General features: G+C 34.0%; 1 protein-coding gene across 1 annotated transcript in view; it reads left to right on the top strand.

Annotated features, from left to right (window-relative positions):
* The window catches only part of GRIK2 (glutamate ionotropic receptor kainate type subunit 2), a 369619-nt gene extending 348794 nt beyond the window's left edge, over positions 1-20825 (top strand). Inside the window, exons 16-17 of the mRNA XM_018078132.2 lie at positions 3494-3744; positions 18167-20825. Of these exons, the coding sequence (XP_017933621.1) occupies positions 3494-3744; positions 18167-18331 (416 nt within the window). The 3' untranslated portion in view covers positions 18332-20825. The remainder of the gene's footprint in view (positions 1-3493; positions 3745-18166) is intronic.
* The last annotated feature ends 1214 nt before the right edge of the window (positions 20826-22039 follow it).

Below are 22039 nucleotides of genomic sequence, written 5' to 3'. Positions count from 1 at the left end.
AATGAGTTGAGAGAGAATTAAAAGCACTAGAAACCAGGAAAGCAGAGGAGAGAAAAAGTCAGATATTTCTATACTGGTCTTCTCTGCACTCAATGGAAGACTATACAGTCATTTTTTCCTCCTGATTTTGAACTACAGTTTTAAAAATCATTATCTGTTCCCTCCCTGTCTCCCCACCATGCACAGATTTTTAAGATTATTTTTTTCAACTGCTTTGTCTTGTTATTGAAGGCCAAGATGTGAAGTTTCTATTTCTTCACATTTCAGAATTTGTTTTTTTTCTTATGGATTATATTTTACTCTTATTCATACCATTTTTATTTTGCAAATTCATTCATAAGAATTGTCTGGGAGTCTTAAAGTTTCTATTTTCTTTTTCCTTTTTTATTTTTTGTTTGGGTTTGTTTTGAACAGTAAATTCTATTTAATGAGAATTTAAATGAAATGAAATGAAATGAAACACTTCTGATTTAAAAAAATGTAAAAAGCAGGATATGACCTTCTTGCAACACCTCATGGAAGGGCTCGGTTCATCTTTCAGTCAAGTGATAAGTGTGATAGGGGAAATTACCAACAAATGTCAGAAATCTTCTGCATTTACTTGCTGAATTTTTTCAGTTCTGCAAGGAAAACAGCTTTAACATCCAGATCGTAATCGGGGTTCCTTGACCATACTCTCTGCTTATTGTGTCTTCTTTTTTTTGTGCTACCTTTGTCATCCACAGATCCATGATACTTTTAGCCACTTCAGGTGCTTCTGGGTGGATCTTCCATTGCCGGGACTTGCAATCCAGCTTGTAAGGGAAAAAAAGACAAGGAGCAAATATAGTCTGAGGAAATAATGTTGTTGATATGCTTCCTTTGCTCTCTTAATAGCCACTTTAATAAGTATAAGCAGCATTAAAAATTACTTTTTCCCAAATATTAGATTATTAGGTGTACTCAGCATTTGTTGCAAAATGTAAATGAATGAATTTAGAACATTTTAAGTCCTTCAGAAATGGAATATAACTAAAGTATTGAATGCTAGCTTTATCATGAGTATAAAGCTTTAAATGCTTGATTTAACAACAGCAATATAATACTGGTCAACCTATAATGACCCTTACTTGTGAAAGTATCACTTTTAAGACAAGATAACAAGGTATAACAAATACAAGTATTGGAGTAGAAACACCAAAGGCCCTGTAATATGCCCATTCCAAAACTATTTGTGTAAAATTTTGCAAATCAGCAACAGTAAGTAATACAAATACTGTTGAACTGAATCACTATAAACTGCATGTTTCTAATGCAACCCTCATAAACTAATTAATTGTAGACAGGATTAGTCCATGCATTATGGTTTGTGTCTATGAATTCCTCAGTCAGTTCATTTTTTAACGTCTTCAAAGAGACTAGAATTGTAAGTGTACAAATCTGATCCCCAGCATATATAAATAATACATGAAGTATAGTTGGTACTCACTATATTTAGACCAAGAGTAAGTGTGGAAACAAAATGCAAATCAATTTAATTAGAAAGCAGCCTGTCAGATCAGAAGACAGCTTAAACTGGGTCCAGGATTATTTCTCTGAATCTAATGTTATTTAAGTTGTTGTTGTTAAATATTTATATGCAGTGTAATGTTGAAAATATCCCCAGAAGATTACAGAATGCACTTACACTTCCCCAGGCTCTTGTGGACTAATCACTTTTCTTCTTCCATCTGACTGAAGAAATGTGTCAAGTATAGGGTTTTGCAGAGTTTCAGTATAATCAGAATGGTCTGAAATAGTGTGACTTAGGCCCCTGCATGCACAAGAGAGTAGAAGGAGTTTGTTTCCCTTCCTTTCTCTTTCCTATATAATGCTTAGCAAACAGTTTACCTTCTAGTACTAAACATCCTCTTTTTTTAAATGAGAAAAACCCAAGTCCTTGCAATTTAAATACTTTGAGTCCTTGCAATTTAAATACTGAGAACCCTTCCCTCCTTTTATTCTTGAATAAAAGAAAAAGTACTTTTGTATTTTGTAATTAATAGTCCTTTCTATGTTCTACTTCTATCCTGGCACAGCACCTCTTTCCTATTAGCTTTATTCTCATAGATCTAGATATGTAAACAGAAATTGAAGAAATAAAGAATAAAATAAAAGAAATTCCAAAAATAATATATATGCTTTCTGACAGTTTAAAGACTATAAAATATCCTATCCATGCAATTCAGCTCCTTCACAGTTGATCACAGTACATTATATACTCAAATGGACAGCATCTCTCAAATGGATACAGAGGATTTTTTTAAAAGTAACAAGTTAATGAAAATGCATTTTATTACTCAGCTAAAGGAAACCCTAAAATTTATAGCTAGTAAGTAGCATTATCATGACAGAAAGAAAAAGAGAAGAGCTTCGTTGTAGAATTGCATTCACATCAAATGAAAGAGGGGATGCCAGGCCTTTTCATCTAAGCTTTTTTTTTCCCTGAGATTTCTTAACCACTTTAATGAAGTCTTTTGTTCCCATTTTAGAAGGAGAAGGAAAATGATGGCTTTGTTCTCTCCTTAAACATTACACAAGTCTTAACATAGAAAGCACTTTTAACTGATGTGATTTACTCTCTAAAAAGAAAAGAAAAGCTTTCTCCACTGCCATTATTCATTTATTAATGCAGGTTTTAAAATACTCATTGAAAAGTCCTTATGCACCATGTAAAGAAAAAGAGAGCAGATGACATACATAGATATGACACCACACCTTGAACTGCTCCTTGAAATACTGAAATGTTCAAAAGCTACAAAATCATCATGTCATTTTAAAATACTGAATTATGAGAAAGAAATACATCAAAATATGGGAATTTTACATCCCTGTTATCCAAACACACTTAACCTTATCTTTCTGAATGCATTGCTACTTGGCACTGTTAATAAGTGTGTGCATGCTTGAAAGATGTCTTAAGTGCCTAACGATCTTTTATATAGATATTTTTGTGGCTTGGTCCTGATGCGTCATTTGTTTTTTGGTCTTTTAATAAAGTAATAGGATAAAGTGTTCATTTAATATCAGATGTTGTATTAGCTTTAGGGTAACAAGCTATGAAGCAACAGCCTATAGATTTATGTACATTAGGCAAAATCTACTGCAGCATAATTAAAAGCTGATTGAAAAAAAAATTGAAAGAAGAATACTGTTTGGCTGAATATAATAGTTGGGTATGAAGGTGTTCTGAGACCATGGAACTAAATGTGACTGGAATTGTTGCATCAAATTGCCTGGTTTAAAGAAACACCATCTGGATCAAGTTTTGTGCATATGTGTGTGCACATGGGGGTTTGTATTTATGTGACCAGTGTGACCGTGTTGAGAAGTAAATGGCTTTTTGATTAACGTTATGGTTGTTAAGGATACAGTTTTTCATGTGACATTGTATTACATTTTATTCTTATCAGGAATAACTAACATTTCATATAATATATTCCATGCAATATGTCTTCCCTATGGTCTTTTTTAGGTTCTCCGTACAGAGACAAGATCACTATAGCAATTCTTCAGCTGCAAGAGGAGGGCAAGCTCCACATGATGAAAGAGAAATGGTGGAGGGGCAATGGCTGCCCAGAGGAGGAAAGTAAAGAGGCCAGCGCTTTGGGAGTTCAAAATATTGGAGGAATCTTCATCGTGCTGGCAGCAGGATTGGTGCTTTCTGTCTTTGTGGCAGTGGGGGAGTTTTTGTATAAATCAAAAAAAAATGCCCAATTGGAAAAGGTAAATATTGTCATTAACTGTTTTATTTTATATTGATGGTCTATTTAAATAATACTTTAAATATGTGGTAGTGAAATGTAGGTGATGCATACTTACTGTTTATTGTTATAGTACAGTAATTATATAACAAAGGATGAGAGAAATATCCAAAGTTTTACATTTACAGCTTTTAATTTGTCTTCAATGTGTTTAATTGTAGCCAGATTTCAGGACAAGTGACTATTTCTCCTCTTATTCAAGCCTGAAAAAAGACAGCTTTTTACTCCTGGAAGTTCACTGCAGTTAATTTTATGGATGAAGAAGAAATCTGAAACTGTAATGGGAAACAAATTAATCTTCTACAGATAATTCTGATTTTCAAAAGACAAACTGTCCATAGCTGAAAGTTAAAATCTAAAAATGTCTCTATAAAAATGTTCTTTACAGGAGTTTATACCTGCAAAATTGTCCTAGTAGCATCTGGAAAAGATTGCATCAGCATGATTCTTTTTTTGGTGGGTTTACTACTGATATGATGGCCTGTAATTTCAAACTGACCCAGTTTTGAAAATTCTATTGTTAACTTGTTCTGTACTTGCAATTCATACTGTAATTGTGCGAATACTAGTAATATATTGAGAAATTCTCAGTTGAAATGATAATTTTTTGCATAATGATTAAACAATTCTTTCTATATGTATGTGCCCATGTTTAAACCTAAACTAAAAATGTATATTTTACTGCTATGGCAAATTCTGAATTTCAAAAATTGAGAGAAACTCTTGGATTTTACTAGAGGTTTTTTGTAGTCATTTTTGTTTGGGTTTTTTTGATTTTCTTTTGGTTTTGCTTTTGAGGTGCTTGTAAATGCAAGCTTGTGAATGCAAGCACTATGTCAATTTCTAAATTTATGTTTAGAAATTTAATTTAATAAAATCAGTAGTAAATCCATAGCTATATTTATACTGGTACTTTTCCAGGTGCTACTGGTGAGTTTTTGTAACTTGAATCACTAGTCAGAAAATTTTCTATTTGTTTTCACTTCTTTTGAGGCAACCTTTTGGTATTCAAGTGTCCTGTTATGAAGATACTGTTAAAAAAGTTTTTTTTTTCTAATACACACTAAGGCAGTGTGAGCTTTCAAGGTCCTAAATGCTGTTTGAACATGGGTACATTTATTTAATTGTTAAAGAACACTTTAGGTCCTCTTCTCTATGATACTACAGGCTAATTCCTTCTGTTAAAATTCTATTGGAATGTTATGTTTCTGAAATGAATTTGTAAGGAAAGCATAGTGGTTACTTAAGAAACCCATGTCAGTCTCAATAATTTTTATCCATTCCTAACATGAATATCAGTATAAATCATTTTAGCTTTTCTAGATTTTTAACAAGCTCTCACTTAGAAAAAATAGGACAGTTTTAGTAATAATTTTGGTACATGAGTTCAGTTTTTACAGGGTGTAAATGCATATCTTATGTGAGAATAACAGCATTTTGGAAGTTGTGAGAGAAAGCAAACAGAAATTTTTTAATTAAGGATTTGTTTCTTTAAACCTTATAGTTTTGAGGGGGTTTTTTTGGTTTGTTTTTGTTGGTTTTTTTATATGGTGGGGGGTTTTTTTGTGTTTGCTTTTTTCCCATTTGGTTGCTTATTGGTGATGGATAAAGATAGCAGTGACTGGAAGAATCTGACCTTACAACAGTATTTATACCAGAAAGGTCTCATCATCAGATATTTAGATACTTTAAAAAGTTAGGAATAAATCTGAATCAGTTGAAAGAGTCAGGTCTCTCTTCTCTCGTTCCTCCTTGCCTCCAATCATTTACCTTCCCTCTCCTCCCTGCTACACCCACATACCCTGACGTCAGGAGACCATTAAAATTTCAGTGCAATTTTACTTATGGAATGAACTTAACATGAAAACAATGCCTGCATCCCTACACAGGGCCTACCCCAGCATCCCCTCACCCACTCTTCTCACAGCACCCAGAGACCTTCAGAAAATGTCTTCTTTCAACCTCTCCAAATGTAGCAGATCTCATTTGCCTAGGAGAGGGAATAAGAGCAGCCAAAGGTGAGGTGAGATGTCCTGCCATTTGTCTCCTCTCTCTACAAATCTGATAGGATAAGTAAACCATGCAAGTATTACTGCCTTGTCTATCTTATGGGGAGAGAGGAGAAACCTATTTTTGGTGACGTTTATAGTTTCATCCCTTTGGAATGAGAGTATCATTCCGGCATTTGTATAATGCTTGTCAATATCTGGAAACAGGGAAGATCAAAGGTCATGTTAACAACAAAGAAAACAAAACAAATCAGATAATTTCAGTTGCTGAGTATATGGAGTATCCTGAGATATAAGTGGGCATGTGCGTTTGCTTTTCAAGGTATACAAAATATTCACTTATACTTCCAGCAGGGAGGCAAAGCAGAGTTGAAAGTGTATAATATAGATGGTTTTTTAGCATTTTCTATGTCATCCTGTTTCTGGAGTGCACACATAAACAGAGACATTGTCTGGTGTGAATCTATTTGGAGAAGTGAAGTCTTGAAAGGAGTTGAGCTCAGAAAGGCTGTAGACAAAATGGTGTTATTTGCTAAAATAAAACATGTTGCATCTTGTAAGTAAAGTGGTTCAGGACATCCATGCCCCTGACATGCTCAGAAATCCAAAGGAAACATATGACACTCCTGTAGTCTTTCTGGGAAACAGATGATTTTATGCCACCACAATGCTTTATGGACACAGAGAAATTCTTCTTTTATTGGCACCTTTCAGAAGGAAAGATAAGCCTGGATGTTATCACAGTTACACCAGCAGTCACTGACACTTATTAAAGCTAGTTTGTTTGAAAAAGGAGTATCCTAAATTACTAAGTATTTTCCAGAAGATCCAGAAATTATGGGTGTGAAAGAACAAAATATGGATTAAATTCTGCTATCATTTATAGCCATTCAAAATTCATTGAGCCTTCAGCATATCTGAACTACATATGCATATGTAAAAATAGCACATGTACATTTTATTAATTTTGAACTCCTAAGTACTTCAAATAGCATGAAAGGAGACACATACCTTACTGTTTCACTATGGGAGACGAGGTCATATACTTCCTATAGTATAAAATTCTAGATTAAATCTTAATGTTTAATGAAACAGTAATACCAAAACAGTATTTCTGGAGTTATACAATCAAATCATAACAAAAACATAAATTCAATTAACGTCTCTGAAATAACTATTTATTTATAATTTATTATTAAAGCAATAAAAACTATAACTAAATTAATACAAATTTATATTTCACATACATTTCCCAAGGAAGAAAAGAAACTATTGAACTTTCCATGGCAAATAATTCACTCTTCAGCTGTGTAATTGAGTTGAAAAAGATCAGTGTGGATAATTTATCTCACAAGGCACAGTGAATGAGCACTTAGCAGGACTGGGCCCAAAGCAGAGATCAGTAGCTGGGAGTATACACGAGTTACATACAGATCTGTTCTACTTACAACTGCAGATTCTATTGAACAAGAAATTCTGAATGCTAAACTGTGACCTGTATATAAGGCTAAATATGTCTTTGAAGATGGTATAAATTTATCTGGTCAACTCTTTCCCAAAATGAATTGCATACGAAAATTTAAAAAACCTTCTGCAAAATGCTCAAAACATGTTTTTGTAATGTAGGGATAACAGGAACAGAAGTTTCTGATCCTAGCTGGCTCAAAAATTCATACAGCTTTAATGAGCTGCAGAAAATTTAGGTTGTGGTAGTATTTGATCTTAAACTTAAGAGAAATTGTGTAGTTTTGCTATGATTTCTAGTAATTCTGAATTTTCTACCTCGCACATGTTTTAATAGTGGGATAACCTGGAGTGTATTTTGAACTAGATAACCCTGCTAGTCTTTCCTAATACATAGTCTCATTGTTTTGTTCAGAGGAAATACTGGGAATGACAAAGCACTGTCCTAGTCTACGGCAGAATTTTGCCATTCTAATTGGCACAGTGGGAAGGGGTAGGAAGAGATGGTGGTCAGAGGCTATCCTGATTGCATTCCTGCAGAGCAACCACAAGATGGTGCCTACTAATTTCCGAGAGGGAAATTTAATTGTTACTTTTTAATAGAATTTATGTCACAATGTTCACCTACTGTTTAATTGTAGCCTTTCTAAAAATGCTAAAGGCTTGTATTATTTCCCATTGTTTATGATACAAACATCTAATTATGTCATCTGCGTGGAAACATGTTATTATCAGACCTTTTTTATCTAGCCAATCTTGACAATAAATGCTCAGTCATTTGCATTTTATAATTGCTTTTGCTGGTGAATGACCTGCTCCTTGATTTTAACAGGCATTCAGAGGGCAGTGAATAAGCAAGGTTAGGAAAAGAAGCCATTTAAAACAATTACTATATCTTTTTTCTTTTTTTTCTTTATTGATATGCATCAATGTATTATGGGTTTATGTCCATTTCATACATTTAGTTTTGCATAGCTCATATTATTATCACGAAGGTCAGTAAAAACATTGACCTTGAAGACCATTAATACTTAGTACAATATATTGATGATTCTCAGTTTGAGAATGTATTGACCTTTGGTTTTGTGTAGGTTTTTTTAAGTCGTCTCTGAGATTATTTCCATTTTCACACCACCTTCACACAGTAGGATACTACTGTGTCAGCCTTGTGATAGAAACCACATGTGCACTGCTGAAAACTTTAGGATGAAATTCACAGTATTGCTGAAGGCAGTGTCAAGAATATATAGAACATTGCTTGTTGTCGGTCTCGTAAATGGTTGTCCTTGTACCTATCCTGGTAAGGGTTTCTTTGGAGAAGGTGTCATTGTTTTGAGGAGTTATCTGTAAACCTGGCTTTATTAATGCAGTGGTCCACACAATTCCCAAGAGGCAAGGAGGGGTCAAGAGCTGATAGGATGCAAAAGCTGTTGTGCTGCAACCATATGCAGTTGACACCTCATCCTGGTTTTGCTTCTGTCAAATACAATGTAACTGTTCTCAATTTGTTTGCATGAAGTTAGTGGGAATGCTAACACGAGTTTATTTTCCAAGGTGCTTCTACAATCTATTTGCACTAGGATAAGTTTAATTCACTATGCCTTACAGTGCTTCTTTTTAGAATTGATGTGAGCAAATTGCATACATGTAACTTGTCCTGTATGGAAAGGACTTACAGGAAGAAGTTATATAAGTACTGTAATATTGTGATGTTTCTTTGTCAACAGGATAGGTAGAAAGTCAGTATTTCAATCTTTGTTTAAATTGTTATCTTACCAACAGAGTAAAACAAAATTTTCATAGTTTCATATGAAAAAATGAAAATATTTTCATGTTCCTTTTGATTTTAGCAGAATATTTTATGATATGGTGATTCTTTCCAGATTTTACTAAATTAGTTTTCACTAAAGTACTTTTCATTATTTTCTCAAAAAAAAAAAAAAAAGCTGTTATGTCAGTTTTGTTGGAGTTCAAAAATATTCTTGATAGTTTAATATCAAAAGCATTTGAATTTGAGAGTGTAATTCATAATACTTTTGGAACAATCCCAAAATAAATCCCAGCCTAGTGATTTTTTTTTCCAGGGGGAGGCAAGTTCAAAAGATTTTAAAGTTGAAAAGCCTGCTCCTCAGGCTATAAGAAACAAAAGAATGTTGACATTTTTGGTAAATCAAAGTAAAAGCTTTGGGGTTTATATCCCAACTAACTTTTGTACAGTATACAGTCAGTTATATAGTCTGTATTTTTGTGTCACATTTTGTAATGGACTAACCCCAAAAAATTTAATTTTGTCTGGGAAAAACAATAACTGCAACAGCTCATGAGAGGAAATGTTTTTCCAACTTTAGCACATTGCATTCTGCAAATATGCAGTCAGAAAACTGTGAACTTCTATCATCCTGTACTCCCTTGGGCACTGTATATGGATGTATAAACTTGTATGGTTAATTTGTGTGTGAGTAAGTGTACAGATTACTTGAAGTTGAGGTATTAATTTTAATTAAATACCCTCTTGGAAACCATGTAAGTATATATTAGAGGATATTTTCTAAGGGAAGGAACTGTTACAAAATCTGTTACAAAACCCCCAGAAACAAAATCAAATCCACAACCCACACACCCCCAAACACCTTTACAAGAAGGTAAAAAAAAAAAAGAGACGAACACAGAAAAAGTGGAAGAAAGCAATTTACTAACTGCAGCATTTAAAAAGTAATTAAAGTAATTTAAAAACAATAAAACACTAAAAAAAAATCTCTATTTTGATTTTTGATTGCAGCTTAACAAATGTCTGTTTGGTAATCGACCTTTTTTCTGAGGTGTTTTTAGTATCTTAATTTGTGTCATTCAAGAAACAAAGAACAGAAAATTTAGAAATGTATGTAAAGCTGACCATTACATAAGTACACAAGTCCAGGACATTCACTACAGCTCCACAGATATTAAAAAATCAGAGCTTAAATTATAGGTATGAGTTATGGAATATTTTATGTTTGACAAGAATTTAAAATTGTATAAAAAAATTTTGGAAGACTCTAAATTTTGCTTATTTTATAGAAAATATAGTTCATTTTCCTTTATCAGTAGAAAGAAGAAACATTTGCATTATATAGTTATTTGCTTCTCTGACAAAAATATCTTCTTCATTCTCAGGGGAAAATGTCAGATTACAGAACATTCATGTCTTTCTAATAATTTTTCATTGTTTTCCCCTAAATATTACCTTACCATGTCATATTTTAATATAAAATATTAATCTATTTTAAATTGATCACTTATGCTATAGCTAAGTGTAGTAGTAAATACAGTTTAGTTCAGCTGATTCAGTTACTTTGAATTTTGTATGTCAACAAAGTAACAATAAGCGCTTCCTACTGCCTTTTAGATTGAGAAACTACCCTACACTGACAGATAAAACCATGTGGTTATAGACAAATGAATGTTAAACCTTTTGATATTGTGTGGTGCAATATGATTATAATAGTGTTTCCAAAACAGTAGAAACCCTTGGTATTAATTTAATACTAATAGTCTCTCTCTCTGTTCAATATGATTTGAGGCCATGCCAAATTTTTTAGAAAGTTCATGTTATCACACTGAACTATATAAATTCTTACAGTGAATAATTTACCATGGACTTAAACTGAGCAAACTTTAAAAAAAAGATATTTAGAACTGAGGTAAGAAAGGTTGCATTTATTTTTCTAAAATGTTGCTGTAAAATTAACTATTTATTTTCAAATTATGCTATATAAAGTATTTTTATCCAGAGAGATCCTTACTCCAAAGGATTGATTACATATCACCATCCTTCCACCATGCCTGATGATCAACAAATCTGACATTCCTTGGACAAACAGAATTAATTTAGATGTAGGATCAAAAATGATTCAACAGGTAAATGAACTCTCACATCCAGTGCCTGAGGGTGCAAGATCTCAGGGGATTGATTTCAGTGCAACCAGGATCATCTCTGATGAAAGACAGAGAAATACCTTGCACAGTTGTGATCACAAAATACAGAAACATTAACAGTGCAGTAGATACCATTCTAAATCAGATAGGCAGTACCATATACTGTTATTTTCTCAGCTGCCACTCCATGGCTGAGACACTATTAATTGCTCTCAGTCCTTATTAAATGCCATGTGTAGCCACTGTTCAGGAACACTAGACTACTGTGCTGTGTTCTGGAAGAAGATCTGGAATGGTGTGACAAGATTTACACCAGCAGAATCATTACCACTGATCGAGACACAAATGACAAATAACGCTTATTGCCACTGATTCAGTTTGAAAACCCAGACCCTAACCTCGAGAAATCCAAGACTGTAAGCCTCTTCCAGAAGAGGTGGAAGCGAACAATGAGGGTAGATAATATCTTCTCAGTGCTTGCCTTTGCCTGTCCAACATAGCACTTGTCTCCCTGGGATTAAGCTGCCATCACCCTCCTATTTCAGCCAGGCACTGGAAGCTCAAAATGATTGCACCATCCTGGTCTGACAATAGAGTAGGACTGTGTATCATCTGTGTGTCAATGACACCACAGCCCAAATTATTTCATTATTTCCTCAGTGGCCTCATATACATGTTGAAAGGAGAGATGACAGGATGAAACCTTGTGGAATCCTGCATGAGAGAGAGCTCTCGGGGCTGATGAGCAATTGCCCTATGCCATCCTCTGGGATTTCTCTGAGAGGAAAGAGTGGAACCACACAAGTGCAATCCCTTCTGCCCCAGCCTAGGTCCACAGGTGAGTCAGAAAAACATCATGGTCAGTGTGATGGCCAGAAAGGCTGCTGGCAGAGCTAAACAAAACCACTTGGAAAAAACTTTCTGCGCTAATAGGAGTTCCCCATCAGCTACAGGAAGTAGTGTAGCTGTCAGGATGCACTCAGTCTGGAAACCAGGTTAAATAGTTTTAGAAGACTTTAAATGAACACAGAATTTCTTTACCAGAAGTCTGTCATCCACCAGAGTGCATTTTGTTGTGTCAGGAAATAAATTTTAGAGATTGAGAGTGGCTGAATTGTTTTTGGTGGGGGTTTTTTGTTTGTTTGGTTGTTTACATTTTTTTTTTTGAAACTAATTGATAATTTATTTAAGGCAAGCTGGAATTTTTATTGTCCTGCTGGGAGACATTTACAATAAAAACTAGAATTGGCCTGCAATGAGGTCCTGTATGTCATCTAAGGATGACATATTGATCACATAATTATAAAACTCAGTAAGTACTGGGTTTCAGTGGTTTTTTTTGTTATGGGAAAGGTCAGTCCCATCAGACTTTTGTTGATCGTCTCTATCAAACAGCTACAACAGTCCTTGAAAAAAACAGCATTCCATTCAGTTACAGAGTGAAGTATTTCATGCTTCATCAGGCTGACTGGAACTTCTCTACTGATCTTGACTTTCTAGATACTATGGTGAAAGCAGAGTTTGATTTGTGGAATTAAAATTTTCCTTTTGTTTGATATCATTGTCTTAATTTGAGTAGGGAATGAAATCTCACATACATTTTGGTCTGAAAGTAACTTCCTAAATTGCTCATTCTACTTCTACCAAGAAGTGCAGTAATTGCTAAGTTTAAAATTGAGAATATATTGGTGATATCTTCAGGTGATTGGTGTGAATTTGGTCTGCAGTGTACTTGTGCATTATACTTGCTATGAATTGAAAATGTAGTACATCAGAAAAGTCAGTGGCAAAATATTTTTAATGTAACCATATTATGTCTATGTAGATATGTATAGTATTTGCATATATGTGTACAACCTTGGATCTACAATTGTGTCTAAAAATAGGTGTATAAATAAGCAACCTAAAAAGCTGATCATTACAAGTACACTTCAACTTCTTTGAAACGCTTATGCTTCAACTACAATTATATATGATTTCACTTTTTCTAAGGTTATTTTCTGTCCTTTAATGTTCACATCTTTGTCATCCTAAGTCAATATTTTGATAGGGTTTGTTTTTCTGTCTGGAGGTTTTAAGGTTGACAGATTTTCCATATATATATATTCAAAATCCCTGAAGGAGTGGCATAGGAGTCAGGAAATTATTAGGAGGGAGGGTGATGGTAGGCCTGACCTAGGTACATTCATTCTCAGCTAACTTCAAGACAAGAAGCAGTTTGATGGATATGTCCTGCTAGATGCTAGAACAATGGCCCATAACAAGACAATGCAGGATTACTGCTTTTACTTCTTTAAGGTAATTGAACAAAGCTTCAAATAGAATCTAACACACAAGACTGGAAGCAGTGAACTTCTGAGTGAATTTTAAAGCTTTTTATTGAACGTTGTCAGTTATATTATCTGCATCAAAGAAGGGAAAAATATAAATCAGCAAATGATTGGAGATTTTTATGCTTTAAACATATTGACTATTAATTACTTAAATCAGAATGTTTTGAATGAGGCAGGCATACTGTTCCTGTCTTTCTGTTGCTCTTTTTAGGTTGTTGAAAGCAAAATCTATGGTGGTAGTCTCATAATTCCATGTCTAACAAATGCTAATATGATTTCTGATTACCTTTCTAAATCCCTATAAATCAAAATAATGAAAACAGTGTAAGTATTACCTACCTTTTGTATTAATACGTATATGCAAAGATATATTTTTTCTCTCTGGCAGTAAAGCCATGCACAAGCTGTCTAAATAGATTGTAAGCAGTGGTAACTTTTCACAAAATTTGATTCTACACGACTTGTGAGCTCTCACTTTTGGTAAAGAACTTCAGAAGTATCAATTACTTCTTTATTCATCTTAAGGAGGTGAACTTTTTCAAAAATTGTTTTGTGTTAGAAGGATAAGAACTACAGTTCTGACTAAAATTTTCTTTTGTATACTTTTTTGTAATGTTTTATCATGATTTGCTGTGACAAAACACATGCACAAAACTGCACTATTGTTTAGAGAGCTGTATGCCATCCTTAAACTCTTCTACCATTTGATTATACCTAAGATAACTTGGAGGGAGCATTTACTTTCTGGTAGCTGTTAAGAAGACAACTTATGATTTTGTAAGGGTTAGTGGAAAATCAATAATAACTGATGTTCTTGTAACATGCCTGCAGTGTGGAAGGTAAGTTGGGGGCAAAAGGTTATTTTCTTTGAATTAAGTGGAGAGAGGTTTGTAATATATACTAAAAGTGCTCAATTTCATGATAGACAACAGTTTTGAAATGTACCCTGTAAGTTCTATAAACACTTTGCTGTTTTCCCCTAGCAATCTGACTGGTCAATTGGATTGAGGATCAAGGCATTGGATTATATTTTCTAAACTCATATCTGAAAATGTCTTTTATTTGTCACAAGAAAAAAAAGTATTCTGGACCTGCTTCTTGTTTTCTTGCTTTATTATTCCAAAAGTTGTATGCTAACACTGAAAGAACACAAGGTTTAACTGTACAGAAAATGAAGACTACACTGATTGGAATTGAAACGAGACAACAATTAATAATTTCAATTTAAAAAGTAAAACATAAAGTAATCCTTTCTAACATTTTTGAATATGATTTTTTTGTATGTGTGAAAACTTTTCCTTATGCTTCTCAGAGAGAATCCAAAGAAGAATAAAGATGCCATTCAGGAACTCTTACATAGCCTTGAAATAATCTCTGTTTAAAATACATGACTATTTCAGTGAATGAAACTTGAAACAGAGAAAAAAAAAGAAGATATGTAACAATTCTCTTAATCAGTAACAATATTTTTATTACAGTATGTGCAGATAAGTTTCCATAAACTTAATATATGTAAAATAATTTGAAAACACAGAACGGGAGAATTTTCTATATAAAATAACTCTCAAAATTGGGTTATCTGCTTTTTTAAAACTGTCAGTAATTCTGACATTTCTCATTTAATGAGTTTTCATATCCAGGTAAAATTTTCAGATAAAATGTGTTGTCAAGTTTCTTGAGATCTCATTTTCAGCATATTTCAGAACGTTAACATGTATCTTCTCGCCTCTTGGATATTGATTGTAATTCTTTTCCTACTGATATTCCCTAAAAATTTATACCCTTTACAGATCTTTGCAAAGGTTTTGGTGGAATGATGCATGTTAAAAAGCATTTATTCTAATTTGGCACTCTTGTTAGATGTCTTGCCAAAAAAAGACAAGGGTTGAAATCTTGAAAGTGTTCAGTGCTAATGCATCATTTTAAAATTAAATTAATTTTGTTCCTCAAAATGTTATGTCTTTAGTTCCAGAAGTGAGAGCCATATAATGGCTGGAAGTGGTATAGTGCTGAGTTGCACCATTTACTTCCTAATGGATTCCCTATAAAATTCCCGAGTTATATGCTAGGTTCATCACATAGTGGAAATGCCAAGATCTTAAAGCCTTAGCAATTTAGCCTGTAAGACATAGGGAATACTAAAGTAAATCTTGCCCTTTTGAAAGATTTTGAGGTTAATTTCAGTTTCATAATCATAATTGCAGTTTGATGTTAAGCAACAGGAATTTCTTAAAAAAACAAAGAGAAAATCTAAGACAATTGAATATTTGCTTTCAAAGTATAGCTGAATAAGGAGGTACAGCTTCCTGCTTTCTTCACAATGCTCAGCAAAGATACCTTATGCATAAAGATCTAACATATTTGCCTTTGAAGAACTTGTACTTCGCTCTGAACTAGAGAGATATACCTTCCTCTCCTTTGGACTCACGATTTAAACTCTTCTTAGTTGTAGGTGGTTAAACCCTTTTTATTGCAAGTTAAGTATCATTCCTTTATTTCAAACTCAGTAGGAGAAAGGAAGGTTTCAAAGGAAGAGTATCACAGCCAGAGTAAGATTGCCCTTTTCTTCCTACCTGCCTGTTCCCTTATTCATGCAAAGGATTAAGGAAGAGGGCATTTCTTTCAGGATTTGATGAATTAAGGTAGAGTTCTAACCCATGACTGAGACAACTCATGTTTGCATTCTTCTGCACAAATCAGAATTTTATGTAAAAGTCCTTACTGAAACAGGAACTACTGCTGAAGTTTTTCCTCTGCCACTGTGTGCTCGCATCCCTAATCTACAGAACAGTCCGTGTTTTCCCTCTCTCCCTTTCCCTCACTTTGCCTCTGTTAACTGCTTCCATGCAAAGTGGATCAGGAGCAGTAGGCAGAAACTGCAAGTATTTTTACCTTGGAATCATCTAATGCCTGTGTGTTACAGCTGTTTACCGAGACACTGAAGCTTTAAATCTCCTTTGGCAGACACTATTAAATTGACACTCTCAAACGTCTTTCACATTCAGCTCTAATGCTCCAGCTGGTGACTGGCTGCACAGAAGAACAGTGTAATATCTGTCACATGTCCTTCTTCAGCTGTTGCCATATTTTTTAAGGAACTTGATTTGTTAGGTCCTTTCAGAGTATACCTATTGAATTGATGACCATGCATGGAGAACTTGAGTGTGAATTCTGATAGGATCCAGGACTAAGCGAAGCTATAAAGTTTAATGTGGAAAACTGAGTGTCTTACAGCTCAGAGTGCTTCCAGCCCTGGAGGTTGGAAGCTGAATGTAGACTGAAACACAGCTTCAATTTAGGTTCCCAAAGAACCAGATGGGGTGAAATGCTTAAATATTTTCTGGATCTAATCTCTAAACTCTAGATTTGTATGAATAATGGTGATACAACAGTTCCGAAATGAAGCAGAGTTCTTATTTGAGAGATAAATTAGACAATTTGATATTTACTACCACTAATCACACAAAATCAAACAATGATCAAGAGATAGTTATAGTAATTCTAGGTGCTTTGTCTTTTTGTTGTTATTGTTTTATTGGTTTTTTGTTTGTTTGTCTGGTTTTTGTTTGTTCATTTGCCTTTTTTTCCAGATCATTTCCCTGGCCTGGAGATTTGTTATTAAAAGAGAAAAATGCAAAATGCTAGATTATACCTCAAATTTGCTTTGGATGAGAGCAATTGGCAGAGACTTGGCATAACATCTCAGCTTCTGAGACGAGTTATTTAGTTAGTAGATTTCTCCATTAGCTGGAAAACATTTAAACAAAAGTATATGGTAAAAGTGATTAATTCACAGATCTCAAAAGTAAGACTCCTCTTCCTTACTTGCATATTTCATCCATGCTCCAATTCTCACACTAAGGCAAGGCTCATTGCTCAGCACATTATCAGCAGTTGAAAATTCAGTCAGACTGAGGGAATAGGGAGGTTTTATTTTACCTTTAAAATTTCTTGCACTATAAAATGGCAAAAGAGCTTTTAGGGTCTAGCTTTTGCTGAAAAGATGTTAATAAACTGTTTTTCTAATAATATGCTTTTCATAAAGGTCAATGATTGATTTTTTTTGTTTTGCTAACACATACCCCACAATGATAATCAGTAGGGGGAAAAGTGTTTATATACAGAAGATATTAAAAATAATGGAGTAGATATTAGTTTTCAGTAATGGAAATGAATTTTAACAGTATTTAAACAAGAATTTAGGTAAACTTTTTATACTAAAGCTTGTTGTTTTGTTGAGGAACACTTATTTAAATCATATAGAAATGAAGTTATTGTTTTGAAACAGAGCTAAAGAGATTTCACTGAATACCTTATGTACACATTACATTCAGATGCTGTACTGCAAGACTAACCTATGTTGACAGAAAATCTGCTTGAAATATTTTTATGTATCATTTGCATCCATAGTCAATAGCTGCAAGATAAATAACTGTAGAGACAAGGTGACTTTTATACTGTCATCACAGCTTTATAAGTAATTTTAATTATTATGTGATGCATATTTTAAAGACAGCAATTTGCTTTGAGCTTCAGATTGAGACAAAGGAAAGTTACAGGCCTGACAAGGCTGTGCCAATACAGTGACTCTGCTCCTAGACATTGCAGTTGGACATTTCTTACAACTCGTTCTTTTTTCTTGTTCCTCTATTTCCCTCCGTAGAGGTCCTTCTGTAGTGCCATGGTAGAGGAGCTAAGGATGTCTCTGAAGTGTCAGCGTCGATTAAAACACAAGCCACAGGCCCCTGTTATTGTGAAAACAGAAGAAGTTATCAACATGCACACGTTTAACGATAGAAGGTTGCCAGGTAAAGAAACCATGGCATAGAGCTGGGAAGCCAAATACCCCAAGCACAAACTGTCGTCTTTTTTCCAAACAACCTTGCGAGAATGTTTCCTGTGGAAATATGCAACAAGTGCAAAATAAAATGAGTTACCTCATGCCGCTGTGTCTATGAACTAGAGACTCTGTGATCTCAGCAGTTGCAATGGCCAGACTCGAATCACAAGCATCATGGATCAACCAATTTATGCAGGGTTACACTGTTTGTCATGGGTTTGCACCATTCTGAATGAATGAATGTTCCATGTGAGTTTTGTGGCTGGTTTCAAATGCAGTCTAAGTGAGAAGTTACAGGTTCCTTTTGAAGTTCAACTGTTGCCAGGAGATGGAGAATAAATGTCCAAGATCATACAAACCACAGAAGGAGTCTAGTAAAAGTAATATCTCAGAACTGTAGTGGAGCAAGAAACCATATGGTCTTCTGAACTTTCCAGCATAGAAGAGTTGGTAACTGCTGGTTTACTGAAACTACCATCTGGACAGGCGATATGAGCTTCCTGGGTGGAAGAAATGTTAAAAGTGAAGAAACATGAATCCCATGAATAAAAGGATAAATATGAGGATGCTCACCTGCTTTTTCTGGACTGTTTGTGACACTGAACTAAGTAAATAAATAATAATTTAGAAAAAAGTAACTTAAATTTAACTGGGTTGGAACTTTGATCTAAAAAATCAACAAAAATATTTCCACAATTTTGACCCAATTTTTAGATGAATGAAAGTTTCCTTAGTACAAAGGAATGTATCTTACAACCTTTAGATATAAGCAATTAATATTTTTTTTCTATAATTGTGAAAAGAGGGAAGGGGGTGGGAAGCAGTATATTTCATACATAGAGGGCTTGCATTTTAGCCTGAATGGGTTTTGAAACCCTTGTTCCTGCTACTAATTGAACTCAATGGAGCCTGTGCAATTCTCGCTAATGTTGGGAGTGGGACGGGTCACCTAAAAGAAATGAATGCCGAGAACTTTAAGGAGGACTGCATTTTTCAATACAGTCACAGTACTAAATGAACAAAATTCTTGAGCAGTTTTTTTTTCCAAAAAAAAAAAAATGTTCAGGTTTATTTGTGGAAATGCAAGATTTCTATGAAAATAGTTTTTGTATGGAAATTTTTCTAATACTTTTTATCAACAAAATAAGAACATGTGTTTCTGTCGGGGGTGTGATGCCAAGCATGAGTGGTAGTGTGTGCACACCACCAACGTTTGGTGAAAACTATTTTTATCATGAAAAAGGAATCTTAGAAGAGACATATTTTCAAGTTATATAATATAAAAAAATAGGTGCACTACCACCACTGCTTATCATGCTACACCCTTGGTTTCCACTAAGCTGATAACATGCTGTCATGAACAATTGTGTGTAAATGGTAAAAGACACAGACCTCTTGACCACATTGTGATAAAAGTTAAAGTGCACTCAGTTTGCTGTTTGAACCCAATGCACAAAATTAAAAAAAAAAAAGAAAAAAAAGAAAAGAATTAAATTTATGTCAGTTTTAGTTGTTTTGGTTTTGCTGTGTGATTTGAGCAACGTATGTACAGTACTTTGTGTCAGTACTGGTACTTAGCTTCAGCTTAGTGCCCTATCCTGACAATTCTTGCCACTAAATGTGTGGTAAGACAGTTTGCTGGGATTTCTGAGACAAGCCTTTACAGTACATTGTGCTACAATTTGCAGGATCTGGCTCTTAGCTGCTTCAAAGCTAATTTATATGTCCTGACTGTGGTGAGTTCCTGGACATAACATTTTGAAATACTGCCGTACAGATGCTGAATCTTGCACCTCTTTCTACTGTAAATTTATTTGTATTTCAACAAGAAATGCATAGGATGGATTATGTAGGAATGTTATGTCAACCGAAAAAGATTATGAAGATGGTCTTTACATGGAAAATAATTATTTTGACTAATTAAAAAAACCCACAACAAAACATTGAAATTATTATAAATTATCAGTCACTGGTGAGTAATAAGATCGTTTGTTTACTGGCACTTAATTTAGTCTTATCATCGTCTTTATAGCACAGGATTATAAGACATACAATTTAAATTGTAGAAATTATATAATGAAATTTAGGGGGAAATGGGAGGTTTGTGTCTACTACCCAGTTATCATATATCTTCATAGAGATTGAGCTGGCCATTTCCATTGTGAGCAGGGACTGAGAAAGCAAATTCTCTTATATTTGTGAGTTTCATCCCCATTTATGTGATAATAGAGAACAGGTTATCTTTGTCTGAGGTATAAACAAGATAAAAACACCTTTAGCAAATATTCTGGAAATGAGTATACTTACATAATTTATATTTAAGTTAATTCTTTAAAACACAAAGGGGAAAGAGTAACTGTCATACAACACAATGAAAACTCCTATGATGGCTTGGAATGGAAAAAAAAATTGGCTATTGCATTTGATTGATGATTTACAATAAAATTTGTAAAATCATGTAATAAAATGCTGTATTATATTCGAACAAACCTTTCTTTTTTCCATTGAGGATGTTGATATAAGCAAGGTTTTATTCTCAACCTGATGCACCTGACTAATATTCATTAAGCTTTATGTGAGCCAAAGTAAGTGTGAATGCAGAATATGTTCCAGATATTTTATTGGGTCAAAGTCCCCCAGGGAAAAAAACTCCTATCACAAAAGTAGTGTGGTGAGTTAAGATTTTAGTGAGAATTTCAGCCTTCCATTATTAAAGGAAATATGCAAAGTAACTGGAGATTTATATCAAGAGTAGAAGTGCATGGCTCCACAGATTCCTAGTAGGATAATGTGTTTATTTTTTTAAAGTCATACATTAACTCATGCTTTTACTTTGTTATGCATTAGTAATTATTTATCTGTTAAGACATTTACAGAAAATTGACTAATGAAAACCTGACCCCAAAGCAGTAGAAAATACTACTGGTAGTTTTGTCCTCCAAAAAGCTCAATAGTTCATTTTCCTTTCACTGTTATGAACAAAATCCTCAGTTCTGAAAAAAACTTCCTCATTTTGAAAGGCCTCTGAAAGGCTAGTTTCAAATTCCCAAATTCTCATGTAGTATAAATTTATACACTGTCATTCAAATTGATGGAACTACACCAGTTAAAATCCAGTGAGTATCTGACCCATGAAGATTCAGAATCTGTACATGACTGCTTTATGTGGTTTCATGTAACAACTTAACTAGTCTGCTGATTTCCCAGGATGGGAAGATGGGTGCTTCTCTGTTTGACCTTAAAGTCACTCTAGAGAAGACTTTTAAAGCAGTTGTAGCTCTGTAGTATGGTCCTACCTGGTGGATGACAACTGGAGGTAAAAATTGAATAGGAAGATTTTTTTTCCCCTGTTTCTGCTTCAATGAAAACAGAGACGTATAATCTTTAAGAATTCTCAAGACATACAATTTAGAGCTTCAAGTTGGCTCAGCATGGTTGTATAGCAATAGATAACTATATGAATATTATAGAAAAAATTACAAAATCCCTTTTATCTTACTGATAAGATAAACATCATTTGTGAAGGACTAGTAGCAAAAATTGTGAACCAAATAGTTGGATGAAATCAAGAGATCTGTGGTGCTTTGTAGTGAGTGAGGATTTGTCCAATTATAGACATCAGCAGGTCATTTCATAGTATTCTCATTTCGCATAAACATAAGTACAGACATATCCAGGGAGTATCTGGCAGGTTTT

Source organism: Manacus vitellinus, unplaced genomic scaffold (genome assembly GCF_001715985.3).
Source record: "Manacus vitellinus isolate BGI_N305 unplaced genomic scaffold, ASM171598v3 scaffold_4_pilon, whole genome shotgun sequence".
Classification (NCBI taxonomy): Eukaryota; Metazoa; Chordata; class Aves; order Passeriformes; family Pipridae; genus Manacus; species Manacus vitellinus.
Note: the sequence above shows the minus strand (reverse complement) of the source record. Positions and strands in the feature narration are given on the sequence as shown.